Raw genomic sequence first — 20,554 nt, 5'->3', positions numbered from 1 at the left:
GCTTTGGCTGCTTCTCCCTGGACAAACTCACCCCTCTTCTTCCACACCCCTACTCCTGTCTGTCTGTCTGTCTGTCTCATCTCCTCTAGCACTGTGCGGCCTCCTCTGTGTTCTCTCTCACCTCCTGGGGTCCCCTGTCCCTCACCATCACTGGCTCCCATCTTTTGCCAGCCCTTTTGGTCAGGTTCCCAGGGCAAAGGACCTGCAGGTCTTGATGGAGGGTATGTGGCTTGAGGCCACGCTCTCTCTTTTGGGGTGTAGGGGGGGCTCCCAGCCCATAGCTTGTTTCACGCTTGTAGCCTTCCCTCTAGTTCTCACTGCTATTTTGAACACTTCTCTCTATCCTGGAAGTATCAAAGACCAAAACAGAAGAACTGGCATTATGCAATGGGGTTGAACGTGTGGAGGCCCCCAGAATCTCTGGGGGGTTCCTGAATCGGAGGGGTGTAACTGGGTTCCTCAGAGAGGCAGGGATCCCGAGCTCCCTGCCCCACCCTAGCACTCAAGTTCCCTCTTGAGCTTCCCCATTCGGACTCCAGAGAGAGTTCCAGGGCTGAGCGGCTGGGAGCTCGCACCCTGCCCTGAGCTCAAGGCCATCAGAAGCTGGGCTGCTGCTATTTGGAGTTAGCTGACCTGGGTGAAGGCCAGGCTCCCCACGTCCCAGCTTCTTAGGCACCTTACTTAGCTCCCCTGAGGCTCCAAAGCCCTAGTAGCAGGTGGTCAGCAGACTGTGGGGGATCATGCCTCTAACAGGCTGGGCTGCTTTTTCTTCCACGCGAGCCACACAAGCAGCCCTATGTGCTAGGCAGGCACATGGCAATAAGCAATAAACGTCAAGCTATACCAGCCCCTGCAAAGCTGTCCAGATCATAGGCTGTTGGTGATTATTAACAGGGTTGAGGTTTCTGCAGGGTGTGACCATGTCTGGGTTTGCCCAGACCGAAGAGGTTCCTGGGATGTGGAACTTTCAATACTAAAGCCAGTAGGACCGTCTCAGGCAAACCAGGACATGTTGCTGTCCCCTGGCCACCACCGCCCGCCCCCCACCCCAGGTTTCTGCTTTAGGCACGTGGATATGAACTGAAAGGGCAGCTGGGCAGGGTGGAGTTTCTTTGGGGATTTCTACTAACTACCTGGTGACCTTGGGCAGGTCATTTAACATCTCTGGGCTCCAGATTCTTTATCTGTAAATGGGGATCACGATAGACTATCTACCTTGTGGAAGTGACGTGAGGATTCGGGAGCTAATGTGTGAAAAGCATCTGGAACGGCATCCGGCTAAACTCTGCGAGTGTTCACTGGTGCTATTGGTGTCCATGTCATTCTCCAATTTCTCCCCACGGCTTCCTTTCTCTCCTAACCCCGTTGTCTTTTCTTCTACCCCATCTTGGCGGAAGTGTCGAGAAAATCACAAGCACTTCCTATACGTGGGCCAGGCCTTAACCCCTCAGCACACATTTCCTAGCTGTTTTATCTCCTTTGACCCTCAGGATACCTGTGAAGTCAGCGCGGGGCCTACTGTGTATCAGAGAGGCTGTGCCATCTGCCTGAGGCCACACAGCAAAAGTGGCAGAGCTGGGACTGGGACCCTCCTCTGCCTCCTTGCTTCCATCCAGCTGGAGCTCTTGTCTCATCTCCCCCACCCTTTTGCCTTGCAGAGAACATCTACATCATGAAGGCTGACACCGTGATTGTGGGGACCGTGAAGGCCAAGGTGCCTGAGGGCCAGGGCCCGGTGGGGCCGGCAGGGCCCGAGTTCGAGGAAGATCTGGAGGTGGACCATGCCCCCCACTACCCAGAGCAGGAGACGGAACCACTGGCGGGCAGCTGTGGGGACGTTATGTTCTCGGTGGAGGAGGAAGGGAAGGAGGACCCCTTGCCCACGACCGCCTCTGGGAAATGAGTCCTGGCCTGGGCTGGGGCTGAGAGGGCAGCTGGGTGCCTCTGGGAGGCCACGGTGACCCTGGTGGCACCAAGCTGGTAGCACCAACCTGGTGCCAGAGGCCCATCTGGCCTGAGGTGAGGTTCCAGCATCCAGGGGTAGACCCAGCCTATCAACGCAGGAGGTTCTGCTCATCTGTACCTGCCTCCCCACCCAGCTGCCCCCCAACCCAGACCCTGGGGAGCCCGGACCTGTGCGGCAGAGACAACCAAGGGGCTGGATCTGAACAGCGCTGTGTGTTGGGGCAACAGCCAGCCAGCAGGGCCTGGGCACCCTGCATTCTGCTGCTGCCAGCCCTTCCCTGTTCTGCAGCCTCCACGGTGGGCCCAGGGCCCAGCGCACATCACTGTTCCCGCAGCAGGAGGCCTCTCGGGACCCAGAGACCTGCAGATTCTGTGCAGCCGTGGTGCCCCTGCCTGGCCGGAGACCCTGCCCACCCAGCTGCTGCCTGGAGAAGGGCCTGCTCTGCTTCGCCCAGGGGGGCTCCCTCCCCGCATGGAGAAGGGCAACTGTGGGCCCTTCTTGGGTCCTTACCCGCTCTGTGGGCACCGTGGGCTCTGTCCCGGGCCACCAAAGTGTCTTCCCCAGATCTGCCACGTGCACAGATCCTGGTGGTGCCAGGCCCTGCCTTCGGCTCTGGTCGCTCAGCACCCATGATGGGGGTGTGGGTGTCAGAAAACTACTTGGTTTCACTCAGACATTCTGCCGGAAAAGAAAGAGTGTTTCGTAGTTCAGTCTGGGCTTCAGGATTTTTACGTTTTACACCGAGGAGTCAAGTGCCCTGACCTGGGGCTTCTTCCTGCTCTCCCCAAGGCTCTCAGACTCATGGCAACAAACAAGTGGTCTTGGAAAGGGAGTGTGGGCAGATGAGGCCCCGGGGCACTGAGCTGCAGGCAGCCTGGAGACTGCTGGAATTACCCGTTGGAAGCCAGCCCCGGCAAGGCTGCTGTTTACTCACCAGCCTGCTTGGTCTCTGGAGGAAGTTGAGGCTGGCTCCGGCTTCACCAGGGTAGTTTCTGAAACCGCTCAGATGTTTTGGGGAAAGTTGGAGAGAGGCTGGATGCCGTGAGAGACCGTTTACACCAGAACCTGAAGTTTACGTGGTCCGGACAATGACCAAAACCCCCTGTGCCCGGACAGTGTGAGGACTCTGCTCCCTCCTGCCACTACCCCCACCCCCCAAGGGCTCCCTCACCCAACGGCCCTTCACAAAACTTCGGTCCTTTAAAAATTCATAAGTTCCCTTAAAAAACAATCATAACGCTCAGGAAATTCTCCCTGAGATTTGAGTACCTCTGAGCAGAAGGGTCCGAGCAGTCCTTCTCCCCACAAGACAACGGCTCCCCCTTTACCTCTCTGCCCCAGACACCTAGGCTGCCAGCCTCTGGGGACGGGGAGACCCCTACCTGCTGGGACAGCCCTTCCCACTGCTGGAGGTTCTTCCCTGTGGATGGAGGCAGACCCTGTCCCTGTGGAACTCCCACTCCCTGGTCGCTCCAAGGCCCGGCCTTTGAGGCTACTCAGAATAAAGCTCTCTCGTCCTAAGGCTCCCTTTGGTTATTGGCAGGAGGCATCCCTGGTCTCCCCACCGCCATCTTCCCTCCGGGCTGGGCCCAGCAGCCTCACAGCTGGGGAAAAGGGAGTCACAAAGTAGCAGCGTGAATGCCCCAGCCTTGGGTAGCCCAGAGAGGACCGGGGGTGAATGTGAGTCGTGGGCTTGGAGCCTGAGCTGGGAGGCTCCAGCCTGCCTCCCTGGTGTCAATGAAAACTTAATCAGTCGATCTAAGAAAGAATTGGAAATTTTTATTCGAGCCAAATTTGAGGCTTATTACCCGGGAAGAGCATCTCAGAAGGCTCTGAGAATGGTTCTACCCATTGGAAGTCAAGACACAGTTTATAGAAGTTTTTTGAGACAGGGCTGTACATTCAATGACGTATTATTGACAGTTTATGTAATCCAGATCTAAGCCCGTGGCAGTGGGTCATGTGACCCCTTATAGGATCAGGAAGGAATGCTCTCTTTTCAGGAGCTGTCCTGTTGATGCCGGGAGAATGCTGCTCTTTATGGCTGAGCAGGTGTTCCTGCAGATGGGGGAGGTTTGGTCAATGCGTAATGCACATACACAATGCACAGTGCGGGGAGAGGGGAGGCCAAAGGGCAGAGAAGAATTCTTATGTTTAAATTTTTCTTGCCTTGCCATAAAAGATGGATTCTATTTCACAACTGGTCACAACTCAGGGGCAGTCTGGGGCCTGCATTCCACCACAGGCAGCCAGCCTGAAGCCCCGCTCTGACTATGTCTCCCCTGGTGGCTGGAAGAAGGAGACCTCACCCATCCCACCCCCAGGACTCCAGTCCACACCCAGACCTCACAACCAGCCTGGCCATTGAACCAGCCACTGCCTGTCACATGGTCGATCCGAGAACCAGAGCGAATTTCCCTGCCCAGTGATGACGGACCCCTCCTTAACCTCTGGTTGTTCTGACGTCCAGGTGGGCAGACAGACAAGGCCCCTGCTGCCCAGGGTAGCAGTTCCCAGGCTCTAAGGAACCGGCACACCCCTTTTCCCGAACAGCTGTAGTCAGGGAGTGACAGTAAGTAATAAGCGTCCTGCAGAAACTACTGCATTCGAAGAAAATCTGTTGTTTCCCAAGACAGTCTCGTAGGTTGTAAACTGCACTAGGTTCTTAGAATCTCTAAGGCCAGGGCCAATCCCTAAGACAGGACAAGGGCCTGAATCTGCAGCGCATCCCTCCAGCCACGAGAGCCTAAAGGTGTCTCTGGCATCCTCTCTGTCCCACGGTCATTGGGACCTGATTTGTTGAGCTGAACAGAAATGAAAATCTGTGCAGAGATGAGAGGCAGCTCTCTGGCCGCAGTTCCTTGTGTGCCTTCTCTCCTCCAGCCCTTCCTTGACTCTCCCTGTCCTCTACCATGTAACAGTGGGGGAAGTGTGGGGTGGGAGGTGTTGGGGCCAGGATGGGTCGGGGGAGGGATTCACAGGTAGGGCCAGAGAAGAACGCTTTAATGCGTCAGTACCCTTGACTGGAAGCCAAAGTGAGAATATCAAAAGCTTCAAGGGCAGCTCCTTGGGCCTTAGGGAGCAGCCGGCCGAGCCCATCCTGGGCTCCTGCACCCCACCCGTCCGGGACCGCATAACCAGATCAGTGAACAAGGTCATTCTTGAGTGGGATCGTGCTCTGTGCTACCAGAGGGCCCCACTCGGGACTGTGGCAGAGAGTCTGGAGGGCAGGGCCGACTCTAGCCAGGTGGTCAGGGAGGGCTACTTGCACTCCGCATGAGTGACATGATGGGTGGGCGAGGTGGGGGCCCGCAAGCATGCCGAGAAAGCAGGACGCAGGGGGACCACAAATGCCAAGGCCTTGAGGTGGGGCGCTCCCGGTCCTGGGGTTCAGGAAGCACACCGCCTTGTAGAAGCATAGTCATCAGGGCAGAGAGGAACGGGAGGTGAGCGGGACTGCCAGCTGGGCCAGATCCTGGAGGGCCTGATGGGCCGTTGTAAGGCACTTAGAGTTTATCATAAATATTGTAAGAACATCAGTCTCCTTATATCTATTTTCCTCCTATTAGAACAATAAACATCCTGGTATTATCTCAGCAATGGGCAGGAAAGGCAAACCAGGGCCCACGAAGGCCGTTTTGACCTAATTCAGAGGGAAGCTGGGCTGAAGAGGCAGCCGTTGCTGGTAGCCAGGAAGCTGTTGGATGTGTTTTCTCAGAAAGGGCAGAGAGCTGAGACTACATTCCTGGTTAACATTGCAGCCCTGGGCCCTCAGCTGATGTCACCACCGGGAGTGAGGAGTCTGTCCAGTTTCCCCTTTCTTTGGGTGTCTTCCAGGAGAGTAAAAACCAAACCAAAAGATCCTGGAGGTTGGAGGCGTTTGTGTTTTGGTGTGGGGTGTGGGTCATTTTAGCATCGAGGCCCGCCCTTTCCTCCTTAGCCCTCCAGCACCTGCCTCTGTCCCATTTCATTACCCCTGCTTCCATGTCGGGGGAGGAATGGGCCCATTAGAGTTCAACCTCCAGGCCAAAGCAGTTCCCAGCTACACGGCCTCAGGTGAAGCTCTCAAAGCGCTTTTAACTTCAGTTTCCTAATCTTCGAAATGGACGTCATAAGTATCTTCCAAGATGGTTGTGAGGTTCATCAGTAAGACAGGTAAAGAGCTTGGCCTGGTGCTGGGCGTATTTCCTGTTCAGTAAACGATATTCATCATATGTAGCATTTTATGAGCTTTAGAGATTGCCCAAGGCTTTCTACATTCTTTACATATTTGGGCTTCATAACAATAACTGAAATGTAAATAGGCTGAGTATCAGTACCCCCTTTTATGAATTGAGGCTCAGAGAGGTTAAGCAACCAACCCACTGTCACATAGCCTGGAAGTGCCAGAGCTGGAATTCAACACTTCAACTCTGGCTGCCTCTGTGGTTGGGGCTGTGTCTACATCGCAGTTACCAACTGGCACTATGCCTTCTGGACCAGTTTCCTTTAGGAAGGGCGATTTTATTCCTCTTTTATGGGGAGGCAGGGACGGTTGCAAGAGGCTGGGTAAAACCTTCCTGAGATCAAGTGGCTTTCTGATGCCTCTGACCAGGCAGAAAGGACACAGAGCTGACCTAGTCAGAGCCTTGTTTCTTGAAGCTGCTTTCCTTAACAGTGGTCTGATTCTGAGGTCAGGGTTGACACAAGGCTGGGAGGACAGGCAGGACAGAGAACGTGTGCTGGAGAACCTGTCTCCAGGAAGGGAGACATGTCAAGAGCAAGCCTCCCCATTTTACAGATGGGAAAACTGAGCCCCATAGAGGTACACAATCTGCCTAAGGCCCAGCTTGGTGCTCTGTGGTGGAGATAGCTCTAGCCATACGCTGGGACCTGATGAAGGGAATCACTCTTTAGTCCAGCGGAACAGTAAAGATTACTTGCCAATTTTTATTCTTCCTTTCTTTCTTTTTTTTTTTAACTGTTGTTAAAATAAAAGTAACTGTGGGGCTTCCCTGGTGGCGCAGTGGTTGACAGTCCGCCTGCCGATGCAGGGGACACGGGTTCGTGCCCCGGTCCGGGAAGATCCCACATGCCTGTAACTGTGGTAAGAGACTTGGGTTCTTATTATAAGACAGCTTTGCAAGAGCCAAAGTGGTCCCCATAATCAGACAAGAATATTGTAGGAAAAGGGCTTTGCAGCTTCACGGGCATGTGGCCTGTACAGTCACAGGGCCCCAAGCTTAGAAGGAGCCGTGCTTGCTTTAATGCTCTGCTGTTGCTGTCTGAAAAATCGATAATTTTTGAACAAGGGGCCCTGTGTTTTCATTTTTCTCTGGGTCCCCAAGATTCTGTAGCTGATCCTGCATAAGGGGCAGGGAAATTATCTGTTAGCAGTTTACTCAGTGCCAAGACACCTTACACACATCACCACTTAACATCACAGTGACCATATTTCTAGACGAGCTTGCTGGTCCCCGTTTTTCAAAAGTGTTGACCGCTAGTAACTGACCTTAACTGTCCTGGTTATCTCCTGCTACGTCATGAGCCACTTCAAAACTTAGTGGCTTAAAACACCAACGGGTGGTTATTTTGCTCACAAGTCTGCACTTTGGCCTGGGCTTGGCAGGGGACAGCTCATCTCTGCTCCCACAGTACTAAGCTGGCACTGGAGAACGCACTTCTGAGACAGCCGCAAGCCGGGGTTGGCTGTGGGTTTCTCTCATGGGCCTCTCCTGGAGCGGCTTGGACTTCCTTACATCACGGTGGCTGGGTTCCTAGAGCAAACAACCCCGTAACAAGTGGAAACTACCAGGTTCATAAAATCGGAGCCCAGAAAGGGGCACAGCATCACTTTTGCCACATACTATCGGTCAAGAAGTCACAGAGCCCAGATTCAAGGGGAGGGGATGTAGCCCCCACCCCTCAATAGGAGTGTCAGGGAATATTGAGATCTTACTAGGTGCCAGGCACTGTGCCCCACACTTCACGTATTGCCTTATTTCTTCCTCCCAATAATTCGACTCTTATTGTTCCCCACGTCGCCTCAAGGAAGCTAAATCACCAAATCCAAGTTTGTCTCTGGAGTGTGAGCTCTGGACCAGGGGCCCGACCTGTGCGTTCAGGAATCCATGCAATCAGAGTGGGACAGGGCCAGAATCTGTCTGATTCGAGAACATTTAAGGCTTTTGAAATAATCAGCTCCAACACCCTAGTTTCCCAAATGGGGAAACTGAGGCTGCGAGAGTTCTTGCTGGGCCTCCCCTGAGAAGGGGCACGGGGTCTGGCACCTTCCAGGGCAGGAAGGGGCCCCCCTGGGGCTGCCCGGTCAGGAAGTCACAGAGAGCTGTGGGCAGATTATGCAACAACAGGCTGTCGCAGGGACACTGTTTTTCACTGAGATGACACTTCACTCAGGAAATACCCACAGCCTAGGCAGGTGTCGAGGGAGGGCTCCTCGCTTCAGGCGGAAGACCCCCTGTGAACGAACACTGGGGCACTCTCAAGGTGGACCAGGTCCCCTGGGCCAGGCGTGTTTATCAAAAGTTCCCTGAGAGCCACCTTGCGCCCCTGTGAGCTGGGCTCAGACAAAAGAGATTTAGGAGGCTTCATCCCTGCCATCCAGGAAGTCACACACTCGTTAGAGATACAATAAAGAACTCAATTATTGAGGCTTTGGGGCTATATCATTTAAACCTCACAATGCTCTAGGGAGTGGTGGCTATTATTATCCCTATGTTACAGATGAGGAAACCGAGGCACGGAGTCGTTAAGTCACTTGCCCAAGGGCACACAGCTGCTAAGTGGTGTAACCGGGATACAAACCCAGGCTATCTGGCTAGAGTCTGAGTTTCCAACCATTTGGCCATGCTATTCCATTGTAGCTCAGACTGGGGTCACCAATGTGCTGTGGCCCCAACCCTGAGTCCCAGGCCCTATAGAACACTGTTTGGGCAAGTACAGGGCTCAGTAAATGTACAGGGCATGGAGTTTGTCCTCTGACTCCTGTCCACCTTTCTTTTCCAAAGCCCAGCTCTGACCAGGCCATTCTCTCACAGAACCTTCGATAATTCTCCAGTGCCTACAGGCCAAAGTCTGCCAATCTGGCTCTCTCAGGCCTGTCCTGCTGCCTGCATAGCTTCTGTATCTGAAACCCAACTGTGTTCCTCCCGTCACCAAATATGAAGGGCACATCCCCACCGTGAAATCTCTGCTCAGTGACCCAACTCCCAAACCTCTATCTTCAACTTTCTCCTCCTTCTCCAGAAAGCCTTCCAGGACCATCCAGGACCAGGACCTGTGTGTCCTCTAAGTTCCCACAGCACTGACTATGAAGAGGGTTGGAGGCCTAGTTTCAGAAGCTGCACACAAAAAATTTCTGTATGAAAAGATGAATTCATTCATGCACTCATTCACTCAGCCCTCATTTAGTCCCTCAAGCAACAGATCTGTGTAGGGCACCTACTGCGTGTCGGGAGCTGTGCTGAGGAACACAGTGGGGCTGGGAAGGGAGGGGATACATGGTACCGCTCTCAAGGAGTCAAAGCCCAACTGGGGAGACTGGTCTGAAGTCAGGTGATGGCTGAGGGCATGGTCATTGCTGTGACGGAGGTAAGCGTGGGGCTCTAGTGCCCACTGCATGGCATCTAGCCCAGGTGGTGGGTCTCCACTTCCTCCTCTGTAAATTGGATCTAATAAGCCCCTATCCCAAAGAGAAGCTGCAAAGATTAAACTCATTCATTAATTTGTTCAATAAATATTTATTGAACTCAAACTGCTGCTGGGTGCCGGGGACACAGCCCTGCCCTCATTGAGAGGGACAATAAAAAGTGTATGAGACACCTTGGCCAGTGGTAACTGCTACAAAGACAAAAAGCTCAGTGGGGGTCCTAGGTGTGGGTCAGGTGCGCAGCCAGGGCTTGGGGGTTTCACACAAGTCAGACAAAGCTGGAAGTTTGGAGAAATTTGGGGCATGCAGGGGGAAGTGAGCCGTTGTGATTGGGGTGTCAGAAATGACGGGTTTTGTGAGGCAGGGGTGGAGGCTGCCCCACCCCTGCATTCGGATCTCTAGATCTCTCGGGGAGAAAGGGGTGAAGTGATGGAGCTGGTTTCAGAGGCAGGAATTATTCTGCAGGAGCTGGGAGAGAGAGTGGAAGGGCTGGGCTGGGAGGTTGGTGGGAAGTTGCAACAACCTTGGGAGAGCTTGGGAACTGCTGTGGAATTGGGGCCCCACCGGGGTTTCCTTTGGGTGTCAAGGGGAAGAGGGAGGCTGAGAACTTCGGGAATTTCACAGGGAAAGCTTCCCCTGCACCAGGGGGAGACGCAGGACTCCAAAGTGGGCAAGCAGAGTGTATGGCCACCATTAAGTTCTGAGTCTGCATTTACTGAGCACTTACTATGTGCCAGGTGGGGTGGACTCCCAAACTCTGATCATTACAGCATCCCCGCAGGGAACTTAGAATGGGACCTCGCCCCCTCCCCCCAACATTCCATAGGTGAGGAAATGGAGGCTCAGGGAGATGAAGTGATTTGTTCAAGGTCAAGGTCACACGGCAGTAAGTGGTCTGAGCTAGGACTTGAGCCCAGGTCTAGAGGGTGGCAAAGCTGATGCCTTCTTGGTGCTTGGAATGCCACCATTCATTCCTAGGAACTAAATGTTCTGGGATCCTCATTTGGGTGCACGGCTGGAGCAGGATCTCCATGAACTGTAGGTGAAGGGGCCGTAGAACTCTGCCTAGAACACAGGAGGTGCTCAATACTTACACGTGGAGTCTGCAGGTCAGGCAAGACATGCCTGGGATGGGGGGTGTGGGGCTCTGGTTCCCTGGGAGTGACGTCCTGTAGACAGACTTCACCTGGGAGATGCATTAGAGGGGGCCAAGTCACTGCCATCTACTTCAAGAAGCCTCCGGGCTCCTCAGCCAGGGTCCCTCTGTCCTCCTCCAAGTGCTTGGCCTCCACCCGCCAAGTTCCTGCAGCAGTTGTGTCCACAACTGAGTCATCCCTGCCCAGCCCTGCCCGGCTGTGGCTGGTAGACATGTCCTCATAAACATCCAAATGAGTGAAGATTGGGAAATTGTAGCATGGGAAAAATTACTTATTTCTTCCTCCTTTTGAATTGGGAAAGGGAAAGCTTGCTGGGGAAATGAGGTAGGTGACTTGGGCACTGCTGACGTGCAGGGTCTCCTGTGCGGCATCTCCCAAAGGGAGGGCTGGGTACTGTGTCAGGAAAATGGGCCCAGAGCCACCTCATGTCCAGCCTGGTAGGGAATGGCTCCCCGGCCCTGTCACCCCTCCTGGCTCCTTGGCCGTTCCTGCTCTGAGCCAAGTTTTCGCTAATGAGAAAAAAATGTTCTCGTTAGTGTCACCTGTAGGCCATCTGGGCTGGTAGGCCCAGGTGGGATGTGCAGATGTGGGGCAGGGCTGATGTGCAAGAGGGATTCGCGACCCCCCCAGATCTCAGAGCCCCATGCAGCTCCTCCCTCTCAGAGTACAGATGGGGAAACTGAGGCCTGGAGAGGAGAGAGATGTGCCCGAGGTCACATAGGGAATCAGTGGCTGTGAGGACTAGCACCCCGGTTGCTGGTGCTTTAAAACTTAAAACAAAAACTACACACCTTTATAAATAGAGAGGTAACTAATTTTGGGGAAAAAGAAAAACTAATAAAAATAGAAAAAAGTGTAGGGAAAATAACAAGAATTATACATGATCCCATCTCCCATTATAAGCACTTCAAACATTTTGGTTTCTTTCCTTCTTCTAAATAATTTTTAAAAATTATCTTCAGTGACTTATTAATAAAATAAAATCTCCCAACTTATGGTTGTACTTGTTATGGGTGTTTGTTCATAGCCCGACTCACATTGTTCAAGTCATTTTCATCCTACAATTACAAATTGTTAGAAATCCATAACTGAGACTGTCAGCATGAACCCCATCGCCATGGAGGCCGCCCTGAGAGGATTTGCTTCTGCTGATCGTGAAGGGAATGCCCAGAGGCCTCCTGCTTTTAGCTCTTGTTCTTTTATTTAACCTACAAGACCTGCTCCTTCTCAGCATCTGTGCTATCTTAGGGAATCACTTTTGCCTACTTCAGATTTTTAATTATTCCCATTATTCTACAGAGTCTGCGATCACCGATCCTGACCGTGGGATTTTAGGGCTCTGGGGAAGTACCTCAGGAGAGAGCCAAGCTAGTGGGGAGAAAACCTTCACCAGCCCCCTTGAGCTGAAGCAGCAACCCTTGGATCTGTCTTATAATATAAACTGGGTTTCCATCCTAATGGACATCATTATTGAGTGCTTGCTATGAGCCAGGTACTTTTCACGTATCATAGCGTTTACTCTTCAACACCTGCATTGGTATTGAGATTTAATGCGGAGAGATCATGTGTCCACATCGTGCTGGCTGTGTGGACTTGGATAAACTCCTTAAAATCATCTATACAAAGGACTATTAGGTCCTGCCATTCAGCTCACCTGGAGTTATTGCAAACATCAAATGGGAGCCCAGGTGTAGAAGCTGGTGAGTTAGGGAGGGGCGCTGGCGACTTTAACCCTGCCACACCCGAATGCCCGGGTGAGGGGCAGAGGGAAACTATTAAAAGCCACAGAAGAAACTCTTCTTCCTTCATTTATTGGTGAAGGGTATACCACGTTGCCGATGAGCTAAATTAACACTGCAATGATGTCAGTTCTCCCCCAAATTTTCTTGTCAATTCAGTGCAATCTCAATTAAAATCTCAGCTGCAGGGCTTCCCTGGTGGCGCAGTGGTTGAGAGTCCGCCTGTGGTGGAATTTCAGCTGGAATTTGAAGAATTTAACAAGTGTATTCAAAAATGTGTGTGGAAGAATAAAGAACCTATAGAATTAAATGAATTTCAAAAGGGGCTAAGGAGATTCACTTTACCAGATACTAAACATTCTACAAAGTTCTACCAATAAAAAATATGTGCAAGTAGCCTAGGAACAAGAATGAAAGGAACAGAAGGAATTGTTCAGTGACAGACCCATGCAGTTATGATCAGCGATTAAAGGATGGACTATTTTGCCAATGGTATAGGAAAGGCTGACTCACTCTGTAGAGAAAAATGAAGTTGGGCCTCTAGATCTCATATACCACATACAATTCAGTTGTGTGAAAAACTTAGATGTGAGATGTAAAATCATAAAGCTAATGAAAGAAAATATAGGAAAATATTTTTACATCCCACTGTAAGGAAGGACCTTTTGGCTAAGAACAAAATGGCAAAAAATTTATGGATTTGAATTACATTAAAATTAAAGTTTTTTTTCTTTTTTTGAATCAGCAAAGAACACTATAAACCAAGACACCAGACAGATGACAGAATGGGGAATTGTTTGTGATACCTAAAAATGACAAGGAATTAATATGTAGAATATACAAGGAATTATTGCAAAGCTACAAGAAAAAGACAGGAAATAATAGAAATATGGTCAAAGGATATGAATAGGCAGTTCACAGAAGGGGAAACCCAAATGACTAAGTAATGAAGAGGTGCTCAAACCCACGAATATTCAGAGAAATGCAAATGAGACAATGGTGGGCTCCACTCCATACCCATCAAATTGGCCAAAATCAGAATGTTGGCTAATGATGAGTTTTGGGGAGAGTGTGAAGAAAGAGGAACCCTGTGACCATGCTGATGGGAAGGAGTGTGGCTGGTGTTGCGGTCCTGGAGAAATTTCTGGCAATGCTGGTGAAATAGATACACAATGACTCCAAGATCTGGCAGTCCCACTTCAGAGAAATGCGAACACCCACAGACACCACCATGTGCTTTACAAGGACACATGGATTGAGTTTATGGGGGTGGGGGTGGGGAGCAGGGATTGGGGGGAAAATAAAGCAAGAGAGGAGGCTTGTAAGGCAAGATCTGAGGGGTATGATTCACTGAACCCGATGTACCTGAGAGCGAGAGAAATTATGCAAAAAAAGATTCCGTTCACACCAGTGACCAAGTTATAAAATAGCTAGGAATCACTTACCCAAAGGGGGAAGGGGCTGGAGGAGGGACTAGTCGAGGGGGTTGGGTACCTGCCCAGGCTGGGAGCGGCCCAGTTTGTAATGGGGTGGAGAACTCAAGGCGAGGCAGGGAAACTGAGGCCAGAGTGTGTCTAGCAGGCATTCCTTGTCTTTGAGGCTTTACCTAGAAAGTAAGGACCAGCTGCTTCTTGGCTCTTCCAGGGCCTGAAGGAGAGTCAGTGAGAGCGGGGTTTGGAGGGTGTACTGGGGGTTGGGAGTTGGGGGAGGGGAGACTCATCCTTCAGAGGAAAGGAATATGGCAGGACCTTGGTGAGGCTGGAAAGAGAAGGAGAATTGAAAACCCTTTGAAAATATAAAGGGCTATCAAAAGAAACCCGCTGACAAGATCAAATGTCCTTGCAGATGTGGGCACCCGGGAGGGAGACTCCTCACATACTGCTGGGAGTGTGAACGGCACAGCCCCTTGGGAGCGGAATTTGGCAGGACCTAGCGAAAATGAAAATGTGTAAACCCCACAGCCTGGCAGTGCTACTTTCTAGGTTTACGACCTAGAGGAGATCTCAATCCCGTGCTTCAGGGGACAGGTGCCAGAATGTGCATCTGGGCCAGAAGTGCAAACACCTGACAGTCAATTCGCAGGACAGCAGGTAAACAGAAACGGGGGTGGGGGAGGGGGTGGGGGGAGTGGAGGTCAGGCGTGCAGGGCAGGACCAGGTCTGAACTCAACAACACGGAAAGTTCTCAGAAACACAGCCGAGGGGTGGTGGGGGGAAAAACCAGGGGGCAGGACAGCGTGCCTGGTATGTTGATATAAACACAGAAGCCCGTGTATAATAATACTCCCTGTCGTTCCTTTCCATGTAAAGGCAGAAAACGGATTTGAGAGAAACATGGCAGACTCAGAGGAATAGTTACCTTTGGAGGGAAACACAAGGGACCCGACCAGGGGCTGGGGGTCAAGAAGGACTTTGGTTTTAAGTAGACAAGAATCTGAAGCAAAAAAATAATTCAACAAAAATTTACTGAGAGCCTACTATTAAAAAAAAAAAAAATCGAATCAGTGCCAGTGCTGCTTTCTAGGTGTTGGGGACACAGCAGAGAACAGAACAGACAAGGTTCCTGCCATCATAGGAGAGAGAGACAATAAACAAATAGAGAACTTATACTAGCTGCTATGAAGAAAAGTAACTTTAGTTAGGAGAGTTCAGAGAAGCATCTCTGAGGAGGCGGTGTTTGAGCAGACTGGACCAAAGTGAGGGGGGGAGTCACACAGGTGTCTGGAGGACGGGTGATCCAGGTGCTTTGCCTGTGCAGGACCAGCCAGAACAGAGGTGTCAAGTGATAGGATAGAAGGTCAGAGAGGAAGGAGGGCAGCCCCAGTTGTTAACGTTGGTCAATTCTGGGTAGTGGGAATATGGGTGTTTCTTATATTATGCTTTGGATTTTTTTTAATTAAAAAAAACTGAGACAAAGACAATGTCAAGTTAAAAAACAGGTGGGTGTAAAAGGCAGCAGCGTGGTTTGCAGTAGGATGAAAGGGAGAACTACCCATCGTGGAAGGCCCTGAGTGGGATCAAAGGTGGTCATTCCTGCAGGACAGATATGTCCCTGCTGTACTGTTTTGTTTTTTGTTTTTTTTAGGCTTAGTAGGGTCTTAGTTGCGGCACGTGGGCTCTTCGTTGTGGCGTGCGGGCTCCAGAGCATGTGGGCTCTGTAGCTGCGGCACGTGGGCTCTCTAGTTGCGGCGCAAGGGCTCAGTAGTTGCGGCACACAGGCTTTAGTTGCCCCGCGGCATGTGGGATCTTAGTTCCCCAACCAGGGATGGAACTTGCGTCTCCTGGATTGGAAGGCGGATTCTTAAACTGGACCACCAGGGAAGTCCCCCCTCTGTACTGTTAAAGGCAGCGGTTTAGAATCAAGCCCAGCCCAGCTCCATCCCCATGCCCCCACATCTCACGGACCTCAGAGTCCTTGAACGTCAGGACAGGAGGGGCACTTGGACCTAGTCCAGAGATGGCAGAGGCCGGGTGATCTGCTGTGGCTGCCTCCTTCCCCACCCAGCGCACACCTGGCTACTTGGTTAAGCATCCTTTCTTGCAGAGGCCACACACAGGCTCAGAATCCTTTACAACATGAAGCCCTAGGCAGCTACCACCAAGCAGAGTTAGCATTTTGGCTGAAAGCAGCCTGCCTCCCCTGATCTAATCCAGCACCCTCATGTTCTAGATGTTCTAGGCCCTCACACAGGGAGGGGGCTAGGATGGGAACTCCCCTGAGTCTGAGCTGGGCCCACTTGCTGGGCTTAGAAACTAAGGGTCTCCAGAAGCTTTGGGGCAGGTTTGGGGATTGGTTCCTGGGAAGAGACAACCCAGAACAGGGAGGTTTCAGTCGAGTGGAGGGAGGAGGACGCCTGAAGGCTCTCTTGGCAACCTTCCCCAAATTGCCTGGGGTCCTCTTTGAGGGTTGCGGGGAGGGAGAGCTGCCCTCCCCTTCTTTGGAAGAAATGGGGACAGGAGCTGGGGAGTATTTCCTGGTCTAGCACCCCCTGCCCCAAGCTTGGTATGGCCAGCTCAGCCCAAGACATGGCCCTGGGGTAGGCAGGAGGGCAGGTGGGAGGCCTCGACAGATGATGGAGATGGGTGCAGAGCTGTGGCTCACCCCAGCGCTACTTCCTTTTCGAGATTTTGGGACATGAGTCATCAAGGGGCTGACCCAGAGCACCCAGGGCGCTGAGACAAGCAGGACAGCAGGATGAGAGAGAAGGTTGCTTGCCCAGGCTGTGGGCCAAACTGGGTGGGGCTGGGGAGGGGATCCTGCTGCCCAAGACAGGATCCCACTGGAGCTCCTGGAGAACAGGTCACAAGATTTGATGGCGCGTTCTGAGACCTCGCCCACAGTGTGAACTCCCCCTCCCAGAGCGACCACAGCAATGCCTTCCGAGCCACCCTCAGCCACGGCACCTGCTGCAGCTAAACCCTGTTTCCCAAAAGGTGTCTGTCAGTCACCTGGGGGCTCATTAAAAAGCCAGATTGTCAGGCCCTCAACAGACGTGGGCGTGGGGCTCAGGAATCTGCCCGTGGAACAAGACTTGCAGATGGTTCTGATGCTGGCTGATGCTGGAGAGCCATTCCTCCAAACGGTTCTCTAGAACACCCAGCACATAGTAGGTGTTCAGTAAATATTGGTGGACAGGCTGGCTGGTCTTGTGCACGATGCCTGCCGTGGCTAAGCTTTCCTCTACACCAGTTTGTAAAGCACGGGCATCAGCTTGCTGGGGTGGTGTGTGCGAGATGGCTGGGGGCTATGGGCTGCACTGGGAAGTGAGGAAAGCCTCCAGGGAGCCCCAGGGTTCAGATAACTGTACACGCAGCGCCTGAGTTGGGGACCAGAGGGCCATGGTCCTGTGTGCTGGAAGCCTGCCTGCTACCCATTACCAAGGAGCAAGTGGGATTTTTCTGCATCATGGGACTAGGGGTCTAAGAGATGCATGGCCTGGGAGACCTGGCAGAGTGCATAGGGTCTGGGAGTGATGGAGCTGGACTGGATTCTGGGGCCTTGACCCTGACATTCACTCAGCCTTTCATTCGCTCATTCACTTCCTCTCCCCTTTCTTGCCTCCTGTGTACACTCGTCCTGTATGCAGCCCTTATCCACTTCAACCCTACTGAGCCCCGACTCTGAGTATCACCTTGTCAGCAGGGAAATAGAGGGGACCACGACCAAGTCCTTGTGCCCTTGAGGACCACACAGTCCAGCAGTGAGAGGCAGACAGATGAGCAGAGCTCCTTGACTATGTGCTTGAATCCCCTGGCTTGACATCGCAGGCATTTAGGGACCAGAAGACTGATGGGAGACTCTCAAGCGCTTGTGCACTAATAAGCACCCAGCACCCCAGGGATGGCACCCAGCAGGTGCTCCAGAAAGGTCGTGATGTGAGTTGGAGCCTGTGGCTGGATGGGCCTGAGGCGGCAGAGCTGGAGCGAGACAGGGTGCATGGGTGTGAGCCGGGCTGCTCCAGGTGTAGGTTGAAGGGCAGCCGTGGGCTCTGGGGAGGAAGCCGGCTTTGGGTCTTCTCTGACCCATAGTGCTTCCTATGGGGAGGAGCCCTGGGCAGCAGGAGCCTGGAGGACCACCACTCATATAGGGTTCAAGGGGAATATGGTAAGCCATGGCCAGCAGGAGGCTCAGGTATCCCTGGTGCTGGTGAGCCGTGGTCAGAGGAATAAGCAAGAAGGTCTCCTAGACACCTGCAAAAGTGCCCCAAGAGAGAATGAGCCAGAAACTGCCTTCCAGAGGCCCCAGTGTACGTGTGTGGGGTGACAGCTCTAGCTGCTATGAAACACTGTGCCCTTTGCTTCCAAAACCCTCTCCCCAACCACACTCGGCAGTCAAGAGAGGAGTCGCCGGGTCCTCCCGCACCCAGGCAGGATCCAGCCTGGGTTCAGCTGGAGAAGGGGAGAAACTCCACCCTGGAGAAAAGACTGTAGCTCTATTGAGTTCCCAGGGCAGCACCGGACTCTCATCTGGTAGACCAGAAGGTTCTTCCTGCCTGAGAGTGCCTGGAAAAGTTCCAGGACCTGCGCAGGATTTCATGCAGAGTCTGGGAAAAGATAGGTCCCCCAAGCAAGTGTAACAAGGAGTGAGACTTTCTCCTTAGACCCTCGCCTGTTATCTGCCTGCGCTCAGCTCCAGGCCCTGCCATCTTGTCCCCCCACCCCCTCCACTGCAGTGGGCTGACCTCAACAAACTACATTTCTCAGGTTCCTTTGCTAAGTGGCTCCTGTCTTAGGTTTGGTCAATGGGAGTCACTGGTGGGAGATTGTAGGGTGGGAGGAAGGGAGAAGCCGGATATTTTCTTCCTCTCTGCTTCACGCGCGTCTCTAACAGTGGCTCTGTCTCCTCCACGGTTCCAGATGCCCCCAGATGTCCCAGCTCCTGGCTTTGGTAATGCCACTTCCAGCCCCAGAGATGGTGGTGGCTTCTTGCAGTTGTTAATCTCAGACTAGTCTCCCTTTCCTCTAATTGTTCTTTTAATTCTCTAACATCTTTACAGCCAATTCCTCTGTATGAACTACCTTGTACAGAATCACTAGACAGAGGGTTTGCTTTCCTGTTGGCTTGGCTGTCACCCACCTCTTGGAGTCCAGTTGGTGGAACTGGGATGGAAGGTGGGATCCCAGGAGGATCCCCACGTTTGGGTGGTGGTGTTGCCACCCCCTGGGATGGGGAGCCATTGCAGGCAATGAGTCAGTGGGGCCCACTGGGTTTGAGGTGTGTAGGGGGCATCCATGGAGAACCGTTTGCTCCTGTTTTCACCAGGTGACACCCCACTCCTGGCCTTTGGCTCTCTCTTATGGATCAGGGACTCCTCCAAACTGCTCCCAGACAAGACTTGTAAGGGCCAGAAGAAATCTTCATGCTAGTTTTAGAGTCTGACCCTCTCTGCAGAGTTAAGGTTGTGGGCTGTGCTAGCCTCGCCCTTAGCATGGCCCATGTCTTAGAAACGTGTGGAAACCAGGTAATTTCCCAGTCTCCTGATCAGGAGGTGGGATTTTCCATCCGCCAAGGGTCACTTCCCAGTTTCTCACTCAGCACCTAGAAGCATCATCCTTGCTGTCTCCATCACAGGGGTTGGTGGCCCAGAGCAGGGGTCCCCGGACCTCGCTTGGGGTAGCCTGCAGTGAGGGAACAGAATAGCCTCCCCTCCTGCCACCCTGCCCCTCAGAAACGCCCTATGTGCTGGGGGCAAGGACTCTCAGGGCTGGGGGAATATGTTCTGGTCCCGCAGGGCTGGCCCTGGTATTAGGGTTGGCACTCAAAGCACAGGGGGTGCAGCTGGAAGCTGGAGTGGGTGCTCAGATGTCAACTCCAGGGGAACCAGCCCTCACGGCCCTTGGCCTGGGCCGGCCCCACTCTGGGCTCCCACAGCTTTCTGTCCCAGCCTCTGTTTACTGGTCAGCCACCTGGACAGGGGACTCAAGAAGGAGGTCAGGGCAGGCTCCGGCTCACTCTGAGGAGGGCATGAGGAATGTTTAAGGATAAATGAGCAAATGAATAACAGTAATTACAGCTAATATGTATACAGAACTTATTAAGTTACTTATATACTTACTTTGTAAGTTTACATACATATATAATATATACTATAGTATGTGTGTTATATAACTTTCAATCTTCAGTCTACCTCTGTGAGGTTAATGCAGAGATGCAGACCCAGGTGGCCTGGCTCTAAAGTCAGATAAAGTCTAATGAGGGAATAATTTAGAATGCCCGTGAGCTAGTGTCAGTTGTGTGGGATGTTTCACCAAATTCGTGCCCCACCGCCAAGGGAGTGGGGAGCCTGCAGGAGGTGGGAGGGGTAGGTGGACGCAAGGCAGGTCGAGAGAGAAAACTTCGGGGCAGCCGCAAGCCTGGTGGGAGCCCAACCCCAATGCGGATCTCCTGCCCCCTCTCCCATCCCACCAGCCCCGCTGGGAAGGGTGACTCGAAGGGGAGGGGACGTTAGAAGGAGGCTCAGAGGGCTGGGAGTGGCTGGCGCTGGAGGTATGGACCCAGCGCTAGGCTGGCAGAGCTGGGGTGAGAGGGGGGGTTGGGGGCGGGG

At 52.7% G+C, this 20,554-nt stretch overlaps 1 protein-coding gene across 3 annotated transcripts in view; it reads left to right on the top strand.

Annotated features, from left to right (window-relative positions):
• The window catches only part of TNFRSF8 (TNF receptor superfamily member 8), a 66,105-nt gene extending 62,653 nt beyond the window's left edge, over window positions 1-3,452 (top strand). For all 3 annotated transcript variants that reach the window (XM_024749672.1, XM_024749674.1, XM_024749671.1), the window contains one exon: window positions 1,659-3,452. In XM_024749672.1, coding sequence (XP_024605440.1) covers window positions 1,659-1,903 — 245 coding nt within the window. In that variant the 3' untranslated portion in view covers window positions 1,904-3,452. The remainder of the gene's footprint in view (window positions 1-1,658) is intronic.
• Window positions 3,453-20,554: the final 17,102 nt, after the last annotated feature.

Source organism: Neophocaena asiaeorientalis, unplaced genomic scaffold, assembly GCF_003031525.2.
Source record: "Neophocaena asiaeorientalis asiaeorientalis breed wild unplaced genomic scaffold, Neophocaena_asiaeorientalis_V1.1 scaffold275, whole genome shotgun sequence".
NCBI lineage: Eukaryota > Metazoa > Chordata > Mammalia > Artiodactyla > Phocoenidae > Neophocaena > Neophocaena asiaeorientalis.
The sequence above is the reverse complement of the archived record's forward strand: the minus strand, read 5'-3'. Positions and strand labels throughout refer to the sequence as shown.